Source organism: Salvelinus sp. IW2-2015, unplaced genomic scaffold (genome assembly GCF_002910315.2).
Source record: "Salvelinus sp. IW2-2015 unplaced genomic scaffold, ASM291031v2 Un_scaffold922, whole genome shotgun sequence".
Lineage (NCBI taxonomy): Eukaryota > Metazoa > Chordata > Actinopteri > Salmoniformes > Salmonidae > Salvelinus > Salvelinus sp. IW2-2015.
The window spans coordinates 152,947-171,300 of record NW_019942647.1 but is presented as its reverse complement, the minus strand read 5'-3'; the positions used below and the strand labels follow the sequence as shown (position 1 = coordinate 171,300).

Here is an 18,354-nt window from a genome sequence, read left to right as displayed (position 1 = left end):
CGCTCTCACACAAACACATGAAGGGGCTGAACAGTTGACTGTTGACCACAGGAAGTATGGGACAGGCTTACATTAAGTGCAAAGCTTTTTTGGGATACTTCGAGTAAAAGAATATCGGGGTTGGTGTCAATTTTATTTAATTTAAAATAAATCTATCCCTGATTTCAAATGGAACTGACCACAGCCCTCGACATTATTAAAACAAATTCATTAAATCAGCTTTAGATCAAATAGAAGTGTAAAACAGTGGTTCAAGGAAGAAATCAAAACCAATATTAAATTGTACAACATAGTCTGTTTGGAATTAAATCTCATATCTGCAGTCCGGGCAAAAATAACTACTCTTTAAGAGTGGCAAGCAAAAACTCTTAATCGATAAACGATATATTCCTTTGATACCACTAAGAAACATTCATTATTTATTCTGTTCAACAGGCCAGTGGATGAACAAATCTAAACTGAAAAATCAACATGAGAATCAACATGAGTCAAACCGAATTGTCTTGGACTTGCTCCACAAAGACCCTTGAAATTGTCCCCCAAAAAAGCTTGGACGCATTTCTATGTAGCATAAATAAATAGACTGTCAGTCACCTTTGAACATGAATACCTGTCAAAGACAGGTAAAAGCCATTTTTCTAAATGCATCCAAATCTAACTAAAACTGTGGATGAATACATCTCCTCTAAATTTCCAGCAACAACAAGAGACAGTCATAATGGCTTAATTTTTCCTGAAGATACCACCTCGTTAAGAACCTAKTAATTAAAACATACACATTGAGAGCAGGAAGAAAGTTGAGAGGCGCTGAAGAACAAAAGACTAAAGGAAACATTCTCAAGAGTGCAATTATTTGGTCCCCTGCACCCCCCACCCCAAAATAATCCCACAGACAAATAGGTTCTTTGGCTCTAGGAGGCCTGTTCACAACTCACCCCTTCACAACCGTGGCCTCTAGCATCTGACAGACACAGACAAAACAGGATGGGGCCAAAATCAACAGTCACCCAAAAAACTGCTAATAGAAACGTATTAGCCACAGAATATAGAAAGGAAGCCAAATGTCCCCACCTGAACCCAGCGTTGTGTGGGCTGGGCAGGGGAGCAGGTCAAGGCAGGGTTGGAGGAATAACAGATGAAGGTCATGATGTGGTGGTGTTAGGGTCTTCACCCTCCTTGTACAGAACACCAATGAAGAAACACAGAAGAGAGAAAGCGAGTGAGAAATGGACATGGTGGGGCAGYGGCTCCCTCTGGTGGTGGGTTGTGAGGAGAGCAGGGCCGGCACAGTGGCAGCGCTCCCTGAACTCTTGGCTCAGCGCTGCTCAGTCTCTCTTGGGTCACAACGGACCAGTTTCAGTCTGAATCAGAGTCCGACGTCTCCACTGAGCTCGAATCACTGCTGCTACTCCCCTCCGACTTGTTCTCTTTATCCTCCGCCTCCTCATCGTCGTCATCATCGTTGTCTTCCTCATTCTGCAAGAGGAGGTGTCYCACAACAAGAACATTAGCCTCATGTCATGTCAGTCAAGGGCACCATTATAATTTCCAACAGCAATGATGAATTTCACACAAGTCTGAAAACTAACATCGTCGTCATCATCATCTTCCTCCTCACTGTCCTCTGCACTGGACGAATCGTTATCTGATGAGGCAGCCTCCTTCTCTTCCTCCTCCTCATCATCATCCTCGTCCTCTGTGTCCTGGGGGAAGATTAATTGTCAGAGATGAATGATATTTGACTTAGAGCAGAGTAGTAAAAGTAGAGTGGTAATGATAAACTGAACAGAGCTGGGACTTACCGACTTCTTGGTTACCTTGGCCTTAACTTTGGCTGCAGTGCCTCCTGGTTTCACTGGGGTTTTTCTTTTCTGAGGAAGACAATAGGAGATTAAGATTAACACTCAGTTTGTTTACATGTTCATTTGCCAGCAACTACAGGGAGAGTTTGTGAATACTCTCACTCTAAGGCATAATAGAATAGCACGGACAACTTACTTGTGAGTTGTACTCCTTGTACACATTTCTTTCTTGTGAGGACAAGCTCTGTGAAAGCAGGGACATTTTAATTWGTCAGGTCATTACAGGCACKCAATTGCTAGGATGTTCAATGCACTTAGTGTCGGCAACAAATCAAAMATGGCGTACCGCCAGCCACCGCTCCAGCTCTATTTTGTACAGCTTCTGTTTCTCCTCAGCGATCTTTTTGTAGCGGTCTTTCTCCTTCTGGGGCTGCCTCTGCCAGCGGCCCCCGATCTCCCCCATGCGCTCCTTCATAGGGAGGTGGTTCAGCTCTCCGTTGGACAGCATCTCCTGAGAGAACTTCTGATAGCCATTCCTGAAAGGTACYTMTACAAATCCWAGATCAATATAGTTATAGTTGAACACAGTGAAGTAAGCTTATCAAAAACACAGACAGAAYCACTCCATCAGAAATACACTCACGATGGGGGTTTCTTGGGTTCACCYTCAAATTTCATRTTCTTCCCTGAAGCAATGATGGTTGCAGGAGAGCGCATCTCACTCAGTTCCCTCTGTCAGCAAAAAGAGTGCCAGTAAGTCTCAATGGACACTTAAATGTCTGGGGCCTCTGCCTTTCAGACACATTGGATTCCACTTACCTCGTATCGTTTCTGGTCCTCAGCTGCCTTCTTGATCCACATGATCTTCTCCTTCTTCTCCATGGTGTTCCAAGTGGCTTCCATGGCTTTCTGGGCTTTTGGCCGGTCGTTCTGTAAAGCACAGGAAGAATGAGGTAGATAGTKAGGACAAGGGGAGAAGGAGTTGACATGCTTTAAAAGGCAGTCCTGWTCCAAGGCCATAGTTGTGTCACCCACCTTGAACCTGGCCAGGTAGTCTCCTATGACGCTCTGCTGCCAGATGTCCTGTGCAGTCTTGGGGGTGTCTGGCAGCCGGCTGCGCTCCTCTTGTCCCTTCTTCACAGACTCTGCCTTCAAGACCGTTTCAAGACGCTTGTACTTCTCCTACAGGGGGAAGACAACGTCAGTTATTTAYCTAACAATCACAGGTAGAGGCTGAAACCAGTAATCCCCTTTCATCGACACAAGCCGATGCCATATAATTGATGCGGTCATGCATTGAACTGCATTTTATTCTATACCATAGATATTTATATACTGCATCTTACTGCTCAGAACCCTCCCTCAGCTGCACTATGGTAGTGTGTATTAAACTGGGGTGTGTGTACCTTCTTCTTATCTGAGAGCTCGTTCCACATGCGTGCCAGCAGCCTGGTGAGCTCACTGTCAGACAGGTCTGGTCGCTCTTGCTGCAGCTTGGGACGTTTCTCTTCAGAGAAGATGAACATGGCCGAGATGGGCCTTTTGGGCTTCTCTGGGCTAGGCTGCAATTTAAGCGATGGGAGCTTTTTTCAATTCAAWACAACTTTATTGATCCCCTCTGAAATAATGCATACTACAGTCAATTTCTATTTTGTCTGAGATTGATAAAATTACAGTCATCTCCATTTCATACTTCCTTATGATTGTTATTGTGAAATATGTGGAGCTAATGAGGTGAGTGATACTGACACATTGTGGGACTTACCTTTGCTCTGCTCTTCTTTTTGCTGCCCCCGCTGCCCTTCTTAAAGCCAATCATCTTCTGCTCCCCCAGCACACGCTGCTGCTCCTCCTCTGATATACTCTGCAGACAGACAGACACTGAGTAAATAACATACATACTGCCTCTGCTCTCATTCACTAGATACAGTTGAAGTCGGAAGTTTACATACACCTTAGCCAAATACATTTAAACTCAGTTTTTCACAATTCCTGACATTTAATCCCAGTAAAAATTCCCTGTCTTAGGTCAGTTAGGATCAACACTTTATTTTAAGAATGTGAAATGTCAGAATAATAGTAGAGAATGATTTATTTCAGCTTTTATTTCTTTCATCACATCATATTTGGTAGCATCGCCTTTAAATTGTTTAACTTGGGTCAAATGTTTTGGATAGCCTTCCATAAGATTCCCACAATAAGTTGGGTGAATTTTGGCCAATTCCTCCTGACAGAGCTGTTGTAACTGAGTCAGGTTTGTAGGCCTCCTTGCTCGCACATGCCATTTCAGTTCTACCTACAAATTTTCTAATCGGATTGAGGTCAGGGCTTTGTGATGGCCACTCCAATACCTTGACTTTGTTGTCCTTAAACCATTTTGCCACAACTTTGGAAGTATGCTTTGTTGGTCATTGTTTGATTTGGAAGACCCATTTGCGACCAAGCTTTAATTTCCTGACTGATGTCTTGAATGTTGCTTCAATATATTCACATAATTTTCCATCCTCATGATTCCATCTATTTTGTGAAGTACCCCCACAACATCATGCTGCACCCCCGTGCTTCACGTTGGGATGGTGTTCTTCGGCTTGCAAGCCTCCCACTTTTTCCTCCAAACATAACGATGGTCATTATGGCCAAACAGTTCTATTTTTGTCATCAGACCAGAGGACATTTCTCCAAAAGTACGATCTTTGTCCCCATGTGCAGTTGCAAACCGTAGTCTGGCTTTTTTATGGCGTTTTGGAGCAGTGGCTTCTTCCTTGCTGAGCGGCCTTTCAGGTCATGTCGATATAGGACTCGTTTTACTGTGGATATAGATACATTTGTACCGGTTTCCTCCAGCATCTTCACAAGGTCCTTTGCTGTTGTTCTAGAATTGATTTGAACTTTTCTCACCAAAGTACGTTCATCTCTAGGAGACAGAACGCGTCTCTTCCTGAGCGGTTTGACGGCTGCGTGGTCCCATGGTGTTTATACTTGCGTACTACTTGTTTGTACAGATGAATGTGGTACCTTCAGGCGTTTGGAAATTTCTCCCAAGGATGAACCAGACTTGTGGAGGTCTAACATTTTTTTCTGAGGTCTTGGCTGATTTCTTTTGATATTCCCATGATGTCCAAGCACAAGAGGCACTGAGTTTGAAGGTAGGCCTTGAAATACATCCACAGGTACACCTCCAATTGACCCAATGATGTCAAATAGCCTATCAGAAGCTTCTAAAGCCATGGAATTTTCCAAGCTGTTTAAAAGGCACAGTCAACTTAGTGTATGTAAACTTCTGACCCACTGGAATTGTGATACAGTGAATTATAAATGAAATAATCTGTCTGTAAAAAATTTTGGGAAAATTACTTGTGTCATGCACAAAGTAGATGTCCTAACTGACTTGCCAAAACTATAGTTTGTTAACAAGAAATTTGTGGAGTGGTTGAAAAACAAGTTCATGACTCCAAAATAAATTTAGAAATCTATGTTATTCAATTATTGCACCCACACTGCTAGCGCGCGTCTGCATTGCCAAGGGCTAAAATAGAAGTCCTTTCTATTTCTGACGCAGATCACGCTGCAAGTCCTGCATCTCTCATCTCCTCGTTGGTTTATAGAAGCAGGTACCCACGTGCCTTCTCATTGGTTATACCCACGTGGGTGATTGAAAGACGAACTGTGTTGCCGGTCGTCGTGGTAATAGTATGAAAGTTTAGATGCCAATCACCATATAAGTTCAAAGATGAAAAAGCCTGGAAGGAGGAGAGATGACTAGAAACGATTCGGTTGACCGTTTTATGTGTGGATTAATTGTCGGAGTAGAGGACCTTGTGCATTTCTGGTAAAATAACAACTCAATGTTTATATCCCAGGACAAATTAGCTAGCAACAGCAAGCTAGCTAAATTGCCATACATGTTTAATGCTTTTAAAAATTAATTAATGTAATTGGTTCAGAGTTTGTTTTGATATTTTAACCTGCGTGTCGTGATCACGTTTGGTGTGGGGGGACAAAATAAATGTATGCACGATGGCACACGCGCGCAGCCGGTTTGGGTTCCGTGTCAGTGCATGTAAACTTCCAACTTCAACTGTATATAGACACACACATACATGTAGAAAAACAAACTTACACAAAGAAACCGGTTCATCTCGACTTCGTATTCTTTTTTTCTCTGAAAAACAGAATTGTGAAAACTTGAGCACTTAAGACTTCTGACAACATGTCCAAAAAGTCAACAATGGAGTGAACAGTCCACCTGCTAGTGAAGTACAGACCTGCTCGCAGCGTTTCTGGTAGCCGTCCTTCTCGTTCTGTTTCAGCAGCTTCCACTGCTGGCTYCACATGACCATGCGCTCTGTACTGGGCACGTCCTTCATACTGGACATCAACTCAGCACAGAACATGGAGTAACCATTCCTAAAACACACACAGAATACACAACACGGTCACAACCCTRGTCACCATGTCCAGTTAACYGTGTGATCACKCAGTGGTAAGATTAAAAGTGTGCTGGTGGGGATTAGTACTSACGGGGGTGGTTTGTCTGGRCTGCCATCAGATTTGTCCTTCAGATGTCTCTCAGCCTTGGTGAGGGTGGACTTGACGATGTCCTCGTTGCTCATGTTGAGCTCTGGGTGAGTCTCAATGAAGCCCTTCATCACCTCCTGTGGAAAACAAACAGGGGTCACGGGATAAAAAATCTATTAACCCTCTTGGAAATACACAAGTCAGGCAGTAATTTGGCCATCTTCAGAGTCTTGTGCCTCATATTTGAGGATGCTCTCACCTCATATGCTTTGTGCATCTCCAGGGACTTGGCAATCCACTTGAGTCTCTTTTTGTCTGACAGCTGTGTCCACTGCTTCCCAAGACTGTCTTTAATGTCTTTGGTGGTCGCCTAGTAACAGATATTATAGATTCAAGAACATATARGTTGCTTCAGATGGACATAGTTCAACTTTAGCATGTTAGCATTGAGTGTGAACATTGTGTTTTTGTAGGTGCTAACAAACGGTCCTGAAAAGCGTAACTCACYTCTGCGTGTGTTTTGAGGAAGGCCTTCTTCTCGTGACTGTACCATAGCTGCTGAGGCGTCCTGGGTTTCTCTGGCACATTAGAACCTTTCTTTGCCATGCTCTCCACCAGGTCGGGATGGTCCTCCCTATAGTCACACAGAAACCCAATGACTACTGTGAGAGAGAGACAGCTGCATGTGAGCTCTCACATTTTTCAACATGTTTTTTTTACAAAAGGAAAGACTTGGAGTTAGATAAACTTAGATTTTTCAGCAGGGAAATATGCAGGATGCTACCCTCCACAGCATGGTCTTCGAACCTAAAGCCTAATTTTGACCAAAATTAACCAGAGAGATTACTGCTACCAAGGTTTCCTTTTTCCAAACTATACGGAGGCTGCTCTAGCAAACAAACAGCAGAGACCTGAGGATACCGTCCAACCGGGAACTGAGTGAGTAGTATTTGGTCTGATTCTATTTTGAAAACCAAGAAAAAAATATTTTAAAAGTACATTACAATGATATTTTACTTCATGGGGACTGAATGCTGAGTTAAGACTGCCAGGCTTGCAAGGACAGACCAAATACAACTTCAATTAGCACTGAGGTGTGAAGTAAAGGCTGTCGAGGCCTTTGGGCCCAACAAGTGGCAGGAATCTTTGAAGCGCCCTTTGAAGCCCCCTCCTGCTGTTCAAAGACCATTCACTGGCATTTTCTACAAGAAATCTGCTTCCAGAAATAAAAGCTTCTCCCAAGTGGGCATTGCCTGCTGCAATGCTGCTTGGATTCCACCTGGCGATCTGTTCACCGTCTGCCCTGGCCCGTCTCCCCGTCTGGTACAGGTACCCCCACCACACTTCCCTCTCCTGAGCTTTCGCTCGCCTCCAGCACACACGCACTGTTGGGGCGAGTTACTCTGAACTTACAATGGCTTATTTTTTTCTTGTGCATTTTTCTATTTGCCTCATGACTACTGCATGCTTTGTTCACTACAAACTTTCTTTACCAAACCGTGGGACAGACTGTTTGTTCCCACACTCGGGACTCTGACTCTATTGGCTACACCGACGTTTGACCTTTCATCCTATTCTAACCACCTCTCCCCGGCTTTGCATTCATGTTACCTGATGAAATTGCTGTACAATAGGGTCTTGTTGCCATCTGATGCACATTCAGGTGTCATAAATCAACACTGCAGAGCTCTCCCTGTAATATGCTGTGCCTTGATTGTATTACTGTTGATGACATCTGGAAATGAGCATGTACACCCTAGCCCATCTACTGTTGCTAGCCCCAATTCTGACGTGTGCTCTGCTATCTGCTTCACTGATTTCTGCTCTCGTAAAAGCCAGGGTTTTCTGCACGTTAACACTAGAAGCTTAATTACCTAAAATTGATCAATTGAAAGTGTGGGTTCACAGCTCCAGATGTGTTTGTCATTACTAAGACATGGTTAAGGAAGAGTTTTTTGAATACTGATGTTAACCTTTCTGGTTATAACCTTTGCAATCTTTACCAAGGATCACCTTCAGCGCTTGGTTGTCTCCACCAAGTCTGTCTCCGAACAATTTGATTTGCTGGTTTTAAGCATTAAAACTTTCAAAAAGCTTTTTGTTGACTGTTGCTGGGTGCTATCGTCCTCCATCAGCACCGGCCTGTACCCTAACTGCCCTAAGACATGCTTAAACCACCTGACCATGTCCTAAAGCAACGAGACTCCTTAAATCTTTCTCAGATTATTACCAATCCCACAAGYTATGACTCCAAACACCCAGAAAAGGCTACTTTCCTCAATGTTATCCTCACAAATTATCCTGATAGGTATCAGTCTTGTGTTTTCTGTAATGACCTTAATGAACACTGTTTTACAGCCTGTGTTCTTAATGGCTGGTCAGTGAAACGACCTGTCCTGATGTGTCATAGACGCTTGCTAAAAAACTTTAAAATGAGCACGTCTTCCTTCATGAACTGGCCTCTAAAATGGTATATAAAATCAGCTTGATCCCCTGTCGAAGACGCTTGGACCTTCTTTTTTTATATTTTCAGTGGTATTGTTAACAAACACGCACACCAAGAAAATGAGAATTAAAAACAGGTTCAGCCCCTGGTTCAACCATGATCTTGCAGTTACTCCACCTCAAGAATTGCATTAGGCAAAAGGCTCGGCACACGCATACTCAGGCTGACGGGCTCTCGTTCAGGCAAATGAGAAATAAATGCACTCAGACTATCCGGAAGGCCAAAGTTAGTTACTTTAAGGAGCAGTTCTCTCTCTATGGGTCTAACCCCAAGAAGCTCTGGAAAACAGTTAAAGACATGGAGAATAAACCCTCCTCACAGCTGCCCATGTCCCTTAATGTTGATGATGTGGTTGTTACTGACAAGAAGCACATGGCTGAGCTCTTTAAATACCACTTCATTAAGTCAGGATTCCTATGACTCAGCCATGCCTCATTGCCCATTCAACATTTCCTCATCTCCTACCCCTTCTAATGCGACTATCTCTAATGCTTCTCCCTCTTTCCCCTCTGCCCTACTACAAAGTTTCTCCATGCAGGCAGTCACGGAGTCCGAGGTGCTAAAGGAGCTCCTTAAACTTGACCCCAAAAAAACATCTGGGTCAGATGGTTTCGACCCTTTCTTCTTTAAGGCTGCTACCCCTATCATCGCCAAGCCTATCTCTCAACTTTTAACCAGTATCTCCTTTCTGGGGAGGTTCCCATTGCTTGGAAGGCAGCCACGGTTCATCCTTTATTTAAAGGGGGAGATCAATCTGATCCGAACTGTTATAGGCCTATTTCTATTTTGCCCTGTTTATCAAAAGTGTTAGAAAAACTATAATAATCAAATGACTGGCTTTCTTGATGTCTATAGTATTCTCTTGGGTATGCAATCTGGTTTCAGCTCAGGTTATGGATGTGTCACTGCAACCTTAAAGGTCCTCAATGATGTCACCATTGCCCTTGATACTAAGCAATGTTGTGCTGCTATTTTTATTGACTTGGCCAAAGCTTTGATACGGTAGACCATTCCATTCTTGTGGGCTGGCTAAGGAGTATTGGTGTCTCGGAGGGGTCTTTGGCCTGGTTTGCTAACTTCCTCTCTCAAAGAGTGCAGTGTATAAAAGTCAGAAAATCTGCTGTCTCAGCCACTGCCTGTCACCAAGGGAGTACCCCAAGGCTCGATCCTAGGCCCCACGCTCTTCTCAATTTACATCAACAACATAGCTCAGGCAGTAGGAAGCTCTCTCATCCATTTATATGCAGATGATAGTCTTATACTCAGCTCCCCGGATTTTGTGTTAAATGCTCTACAACAAAGCTTTTAGTGTCCAACAAGCTCTCTACTAGAGGTCGACCGATTATGTTTTTCCAATGCCGATACCGATTATTGGAGGACCAAAAAAAGCCGATACCGATTAAATCGGCCGATTTTTATATATATATTTGTAATAATGACAATTACAACAATACTGAATGAACACTTATTTTAACTTAATATAATAAATCAATAAAATCCATTTAGTCTCAAATAAATAATTAATGTTCAATTTGGTTTAAATAATGCTAAAACAAAGTGTTGGAGAAGAAAGTAAAAGTGCAATATGTGCCATGTAAAAAGCTAACGTTTAAGTTCCTTGCTCAGAACATATGAAAGCTGCTGGTTCCTTTTAACATGTTCCCAGGTAAGAGGTTTTAGGTATTATAGGACTATTTCTCTCTATACCATTTGTATTTCATATACCTTTGACTATTGGATGTTCTAACAGGTACTTTAGTATTGCGAAGAGCTGCTGGCAAATGCAGGAAAGTGCTGTTTGAATGAATGCTCACGAGCATGCTGCTGCCTACCACCACTCAGTCAGGCTGATCTATCAAATCATAGACTTAATTATAATATAATAACACAGAGACATACGAGCATTTGGTCATTAATATGGTAAAATCCGGAAACTATCATTTTGAAAACAAAATGTTTATTTTTTTCAGTGAAATACAGAACTGTTCCGTATTTTATCTAACGGGTGACATCCCTAAGTCTAAATATTGCTGTTACATTGCACAACCTTCAATGTTATGTCATAATTATGTACAATTCTGGCTAATAAATTTCGGTCTTTGTTAGGAAGAAATGGTCTTCACACAGTTCGCAACGAGCCAGGCGGCCCAAACTGCTGCATATACCCTGACTCTGCTTGCACAGAACGCAAGAGAAGTGACACAATTTCCCTAGTTAAAATAAATTCATGTTAGCAGGCAATAAACTAAATATGCAGGTTTAAAAATATATACTTGTGTATTGAATTTAAGAAAGGCATTGATGTTTATGGTTAGGTACACATTGGTGCAACAACATTTCTTTTTTCGCGAATGCTCTTGTTAAATCACCCGTTTGGCAAGTAGGCTGTGATTCAATGATAAATTAACAGGCACCGCATCGATTATATGCAACGCAGGACAAGCTAGATGAACTAGTAATATCATCAACCATGTGTAGTTAACTAGTGATTATGTTAAGATTGATTGTTTTTTATAATATAAGTTTAATGCTATCTAGCACCTTACCATAGCTCCTTGCTGCACTCACATAACAGGTAGTCAGTCTGCCACGCAGTCTCCTCGTGGAGTGCAATGTAATCGGTCATAATCGGTGTCCAAAAATGCAGATTACCGATTGTTATGAAAACTTGAAATCGGCCCTAATTAAAATCGGCCAACCTCTACCCTCTACCCTTAACCTTGTTCTGAACACCTCCAAAACAAAGGTCATGTGGTTTGGTAAGAAGAATGCCCCTCTTCCCACAGGTATTATTACTACCTCTGAGGGTTTAGAGCTTGAGGTAGTCACCTCATACGAGTACTTGGGAGTATGGCTAGACGGTACACTGTCCTTCTCTCAGCACATATCAAATCTGCAGGCTAAAGTTAAATCTAGACTTAGTTTCCTCTATCATAACTGCTCCTCTTTCACCCCCAGCTACCAAACTAACCCTGATTCAGATGACCATGCTAGATTACAGAGACATAATTTATAGATCGGCAGGTAAGGGTGCTCTCGAGCGGCTAGATGTTTTTATCATTCGGCCGTCAGATTTGCCACCAATGCTACTTATTTAACTAGGCAAGTCAGTGAAGAACAAATTCTTATTTACAATGATGGCCTAGGAACAGTGGGTTAACTGCCTTGTTCAGGGGCAGAATGACAGATTTTTACCTTGTCAGCTCGGGGATTCGATCTAGCAACCTTTCGGTTACTGGCCCAACGCTCTAACCACTAGGCTACCTTCCTCCAACACCACTTTCCATCAATTTGTATAGCAGACCCTCATGCCAAAATGAGTCGAAGGCTTTTTTGAAATCAACAAAGCATGATAAGACTTTGCCTTTGTTTTGGTTTGTTTGTTAATTTGGGTGTGCAGGGTGAATACGTGGTCTGTCGTACGATAATATAGTAAGAAGCCAATTTGACATTTGCTCAGTACATTGTTTTCACTGAGGAAATGTACTAGTCTGCTGTTAATGATAACGCAGAGGATTTTCCCAAGGTTTCTGTTGACGCATATCCCACGGTAGTTATTGGGGTCAAATTTGTCTCTACTTRTGTGGATTGGGGTGATCAGTAGAACACATCACTGCACTCTAWACTCCTCTGTAAACTGGTCATCTKTGTATACCCATCGCAAGACCCACTGGTTGATGCTTATTTATAAAACCCTCTTAAGCCTCACTCCCTCCTATCTGAGATATCTACTGCAGCCCTCATCCTCCACATACAACACCCGTTGTGCCAGTCACATTCTGTTAAAGATCCCCAAAGCACACACATCCTTGGGTTGCTCCTCTTCTCAGTTCGCTGCAACTAGCGACTGGAACGAGCTGCAACAAACACTTAAACTGGACAGTTTATTCTCAATCTCTTCATTCAAAGACTCATTACTGACAGTTTTGGCTGCTTTGTGTGATGTATTATTGTCTCTACCTTCATGCCCTTCGTGCGGTTGTCTGTGCCCAATAATGTTTGTACCATGTTGTTATTATGTTGTGTTGCTACCATGCTGTGTTGTCATGTGTTGCTGCCTTGCTATGTTGTGGTCTTTGGTCTCTCTTTATGTAGTGTTGTTTTGTTTTTTGTCGTGATGTGTGTTGTCCTATATTTATATTTTATTTGTAATCCCAGCAGGAGGCCTTTTGCCTTTTGGTAGGCCGTCATTGTAAATAAGAATTTGTTCTTGACTGACTTGCCTAGTTYAATAAAGGTTAAATAAAAATAAACATATTCATCAAGCAAATTAAAACACATTCAACACAATGGAGAAATCCCCCCCCTTCAAATATATATTTKCTCCAGTTGCAGATAACCTAAATTTGAACCTTACCTGAACTTTGACATGCTGTGCCCAAACGTTTCTTTGTCTTTCTGGAAGTCTTCTAGATATTTTTTCTGTTGTCAAAAAAACAAGTCAGTCGACCATGAGCAACGTCAGSAAATTACTCAGTTCAAATAAATTGTATCTACCAGGGAGAACATATTTACCCCCCATCCCAAACGTCACTATATCCCTCCCTTTAATTGCATCTCTTCCTTTCCTTCCCACTCTCTCCCTGCTTCTGACCTTCTTTTTGTCAGGCAGCCCTCTGTACTTCATGGAGAGGATCTTGGTGAGGTCTAGGTTGCTCATCTCAGGGTGCAGCTTGGCATACTTGGCCCTCTTCTCAATGAAGAAGCGGAAATATGGCGTCAGGGGCTTTTTYGGGAAATCTGGATGCTTCTGTTCGGTGAAAAATAAAACAAAAGAACATTCGAAAGAACAATACCAAATAWGAGTAAAATTACACACAAAYAMACAGTCAAATCAGTCATCAGATGACTGAATTTGCTAAGAAAATAATGTGTCACCTGTGAAAGTATCAACTGATAGTGTCTATCATAAAAAGAGGATATGCAGCTCACCTTCAGCTTCTTGCCCTTATACGGGTTCTTGATGAAGTCTTGGGCATCGAAAATCAGCTCTGTTAATGTGCGAAATTTACGGATCTGAACCAAAGACACAGAACAACAACATAAAACGCATTGCAGAGGCAAGATGCAGTATGTACKTATTGAACTGACAAGAGTTGGAAATCCACTTTTATTCTCAAATACACAATACCCCAGTCCACAGTATAGCATGAAAGAGACATGGCGTACCACTTTGGAGACCTCGTTCCACTTCTGTTTGCACATCTCTCCTGTGAATGAGTTGAAGGCCACCTTRTCCCAGTCCAYATGGGACTCCGARGTCTTGTACTTGGCCAGGTCCTTCTGGGGAAGATTGACTTTCATGGCCTCTAGCAGATTCAGAAGGTCGTCCTGCGTCCACACTATAGCCACACAAGGACACACACATCAGCTTGCCTGTTCTGCAACCATTATCCTGGCTGAAGTGAAAAAAAATCATGAATCTCTCCATTTTGCACAATATTCTGAAGGGGATGGAAGGAAGAAGTTCCATGTTGTGACTGTATCTCACCTTGATTGACTACTATGATCTCACGTTGATTGACTATGATCTCACCTTGGTCTTTAGTGGACGCGTCCATTTCTCCATTCATCTGTACTTTCTTTAACCTACACATAAACAAAACACATCCTAATAAAACACTATCCCTTTATATTAATGGCTGTGAATAATATACAAGGTGCAGTGAGTCATTGTTAATCTTACCAACAATTTACTCTCACTACTGTGCCGGCAAAAATCAAATCTACACAGGATACATAATAGCCAAGTTACCTATGCATACACCTAATGCATGCAAATGTGAGAAAGTAACAGAAAACTACTTTGGCCAATGCTATGCATTGTGATATTAGGAAATATGTGGGAAAAATAATGCTTGGTGATTAAACACATTTGAAATGGCATAGGTTAGAGGTTAAAAATGTATATAATTCTACTAGTATATCGACTTGCATATTAAAATATGTGTGTAAAATGTGATAGTGAAAACAAGATTTATTGGACATTGATTATTAGACTGCTTTTAATCATTCAAAACAAGATATTAGGTAAGAAATTCCAGCCTTTTAAAATACTAGAAATTAAAATCGACCTCGACATGATGGTTATTAATGTTTATTACACCGCCCCTAAACGTTTACGCTACACGGTGAGACAGGCTATAGTTTGTGACGGTTTCACATCTCAAATAACACCGCAAAAGGCAACGACTGGTAATGTTCTCTATGTCGATTTGGAAAATAGGCTAGCTTATTCTACATTAAAGTAGCAACTCATTTTGCTTTCTGTCGACCATGTCTTCTGTCGGTCGGTAATGGAGGATTTTCTCGGAGTGGTGGTGGGGAGGTTCCACAGAAGGAGGAAGCGAACATTTAGAGGCAGCTGTAGGCAACCAGCTGACTGGACGGGAGATCTGCTTTCGGTCTCCAACGAAGCGGAATGGTGGCCAGGGAACAATACTACCAAATGAACCACTCGACAAAGCCACACTACCAACATTGAGCTGGAATTGAAACCTGCCTCCGCCTTGAATCTCTATCGGCCGACTCTTGTGAGGGGCCAAAGAGGGATACATATTACGCTTTATAATAAATTCAATTGTTGGGCATAGTCCTCAGAGACCCGTTTCTATGTTTTAATCGTTTTAGTATCGAAGCGGGCAAGCATAATCAAACCGAAAAAGACTCGAAAAAGCAGGACATTCTTGCGCGAGGCGTAACCGATTTCGGATATGTGATGTCGACTCTGCAGTCAGCACCCCGCCTGTTGTTTACCCGTTCTTGGTGATATAGTACGCACGAGCTTGTGTTGGACTGCCAGTGTGTTTAAGGGGGGATACAATTATCGCTGGTCTAATGATGCGTTTAAAACAGTGGTTGGACATAGTTAGCTAGTGTCCCAATAAATCAATGCAGTTTATGGGAAATTTAAAAGTACTATCCTGGTATGATAAGACGGTTTGTGGGGTCCACAAACTCCAACCGAGCCAACGACCGCGCTAGCTAGCTGCAACCGCACTACGCTGGTTCAATGCAATGGTTAGCTAGCTGCTAATTCGCTAGCTATATTATGTTAGCAACCATCAGATTTACATTAATTTACAGCAATATGTTAGCCAACACGGTGGCCACCTGCGAAAATAATCAAATTACAATAATCTATACATTTTAAGGTTTAAAAAGGTATAGTAGCTAGCTACTGTAAATGTAAAATATGAAAACCACCACCAGACCAGTCAACTTTTATGCTAGCTAGCTAAAGCGTGGCTAACTTCAGGGGATTCACCATGGATAATGATTTACGTTTTTATTTTGTATATACATTTACATCAATATTGCAGGTAACGTTAACTAGATAAATGTATTTGTAATTGGTCGTTCAAAATATTACGTATTGGCCTAACGTTACTAGTTTTGCATTAACCCATAGGAAAAAATCCAGTTCCAAACGACCCGAACACTGACCTCGTCTCCATGAAAGAGAATCATGTTTAGAAAATCATTCATCTCAGACAGACAAATTCACTGTTGTGTTTATTGAAAAACAACGATTTTAATATACAAACTCACCGTGAAACGGTTCTATCCACCCCGACTTTTCTTTCAGCTGTTGTTGAACACGGGTAAACCAGGTTTTGTAGCCGTGTGGCGAGGATGGGTCATGAAGACTGAGGCACACGAATGAAGAAAAAGGGAAATAAATGGTAACAATCTTCGCTAATCTTCAGAATTGAAATGAGGATACATAACTACAATCTATCATCATTCACAAGGTTTCAATCCGCGGTTACATTGTATCAAATTGACACCACACAGAATMAAATATTTGTACATRCGAGATTGCAAATGGTTCACTGGCGCGAGGATGGTTCCAGAGCCGCCATGCTACAGGCAAAGCGCGAGTCAGTTAGGATACCGACCGTGACAAGCTCATATGGCGCACTACATGCTTAGCAAGAAATGGGGTTTAAAGTAAGCCTGGGTGTGCAACTAACCTGCCCCGCACCAGAATCATAGGCAACTATAACAATACCAGAGACTGGTTTTCGCAGGTTGGCAATGATGGTTGTCAAGCGAGATAGAGGGTGAGCCCACACGGTGAGATATTAAACTGAGATCCATGATGGCTAACCAGAGAGGCGGCTGGTTCTGTCAACAACCGCATGGAGGTCTCGGCGCGGAAATAGTCAATTCTTAGCATAAAATAAGATACATTGGTGAATTAAATTCCAAATTGACGGTGGTCCATAATCAATGCAAATGTTATCAATTTATACCATATTATTTAGACCCTATAGTTCGCATTTCTTACCCGTGGTAAAGGAGAGGAAATTCGGGTATGGCGACCTCGGAATGGTCTACCCTACAGCAGTCAGTGTTTTGCTAACACAAGGCATTCAAGATGAGGTGTAATTTTAAAATTACTCAAGGGAGAAAATAAACCATAGAGCGTAAATTGTTTGTGGAAATATTTTTGTTTATATATCTTTTGAGCAGTCGAATTGACGGAGGTGGCTGTGAGCCTTACCTGTCTCAGCGTGAGTCGAGCTCGTTGTGGAACAGGGGTTGGGTTGAATGTTAGCCAGCACTGCGCCGCCGGTCCAGGGCACAGGCGCTCCAGTCCCCGCAGAGATGGGAACTTCCCCCCGCCTCCATCTCACTTGCTTTCTCCTTCCACTCAACGCGTAGCTCTCTCGATCCGACCATTTCTCTTAGCAAAGACATCCGCATTTTCGATCTCTCCCCCGCTGCCGAACGCATCACCCACAGCCATACTATTTTTCCACATTTAGCTCTCCGACCCGCCGTTGCCAAACGAGGACAATGAGCGAGTGCAAATCTTTTAGACTACCAATACTTTAGTAAAAGTTATTTGTCCCAGACAGCTGCCTATATCTAAGTGGAACTTTAGTTAGCTGTTGTTACATCAAAGTAATTTCACAAATTATAGCATAATAACATTTAATAACAATCTGCAGTGTTAAGGCCTACTGAACATTTTGAGAAATAAAGTGTCATAAACATATATTCATGCCAGCGCTAACTCTGTTGACAGATTGCGAAAACGATACTGGAATTGTATTCCATGGATAGGCCTATACTTTTAGTGGTGCTCCCATTTGCAAAGTCGAGTAGCCTATTTGACGGTTTCATTTTCCCACTCATGTAATTTCTTCCAACTCCACCTTGTCAGTTTGGGGGCGTAATCCAGCCATCCAATCCAGACAGCCAGATCCATTGGAAACAAATGACTTTCCAATGAGCGCACAGCCTCGTTAAACCGCGTTGGAGTGGCGCCCTTCTCAGTGCTCCTGTGGACCAGCACTGTCAGCCCTCCTACCATTGATGAATAAAGTGAWGGAATGTCTCAAATTAAGAAATTAAAGGGTTTAAAATGTCTTTAATTGGTTGGGTGAAAATCAAAACAYCAGTTGTACAGTGATTCAAACACACATCAACATACAATAAACCAAATATACAGCTGTCCTTTTACACCTGCCCTGATCAATTAAAAAATGGTGCAATAGGCCTAGAGTCCGATCTTTT

At 42.2% G+C, this 18,354-nt stretch overlaps 1 protein-coding gene across 5 annotated transcripts; it reads right to left on the bottom strand.

Moving 5' to 3' along the window:
• Nucleotides 1–1,233: 1,233 nt before the first annotated feature.
• On the bottom strand, nucleotides 1,234–17,427 carry ubtf (upstream binding transcription factor). 5 transcript variants are annotated; one of them, XM_024136443.2, is made up of 22 exons: nucleotides 17,336–17,427; nucleotides 16,378–16,414; nucleotides 14,318–14,415; nucleotides 13,996–14,168; nucleotides 13,759–13,842; nucleotides 13,421–13,576; nucleotides 13,184–13,248; nucleotides 6,828–6,954; nucleotides 6,580–6,690; nucleotides 6,324–6,457; nucleotides 6,068–6,209; nucleotides 5,923–5,964; nucleotides 3,568–3,666; nucleotides 3,209–3,364; nucleotides 2,838–2,984; nucleotides 2,622–2,732; nucleotides 2,446–2,534; nucleotides 2,149–2,338; nucleotides 1,999–2,046; nucleotides 1,803–1,871; nucleotides 1,590–1,703; nucleotides 1,234–1,476 (listed from the first exon to the last, which is right to left on the bottom strand). In XM_024136443.2, exons 3-22 carry the CDS (start codon nucleotides 14,397–14,399, stop codon nucleotides 1,357–1,359), a joined length of 2,259 nt encoding a protein of 752 aa, XP_023992211.1. In that variant the 5' UTR covers nucleotides 14,400–14,415; nucleotides 16,378–16,414; nucleotides 17,336–17,427; the 3' UTR covers nucleotides 1,234–1,356. The 5 variants fall into 5 exon arrangements, with proteins under 5 accessions (XP_023992211.1, XP_023992210.1, XP_023992212.1 ...); XM_024136442.2 differs by having other exon boundaries at nucleotides 16,378–16,475; nucleotides 17,336–17,424; XM_024136444.2 differs by lacking the exon at nucleotides 17,336–17,427 and adding an exon at nucleotides 17,120–17,147.
• Nucleotides 17,428–18,354: the final 927 nt, after the last annotated feature.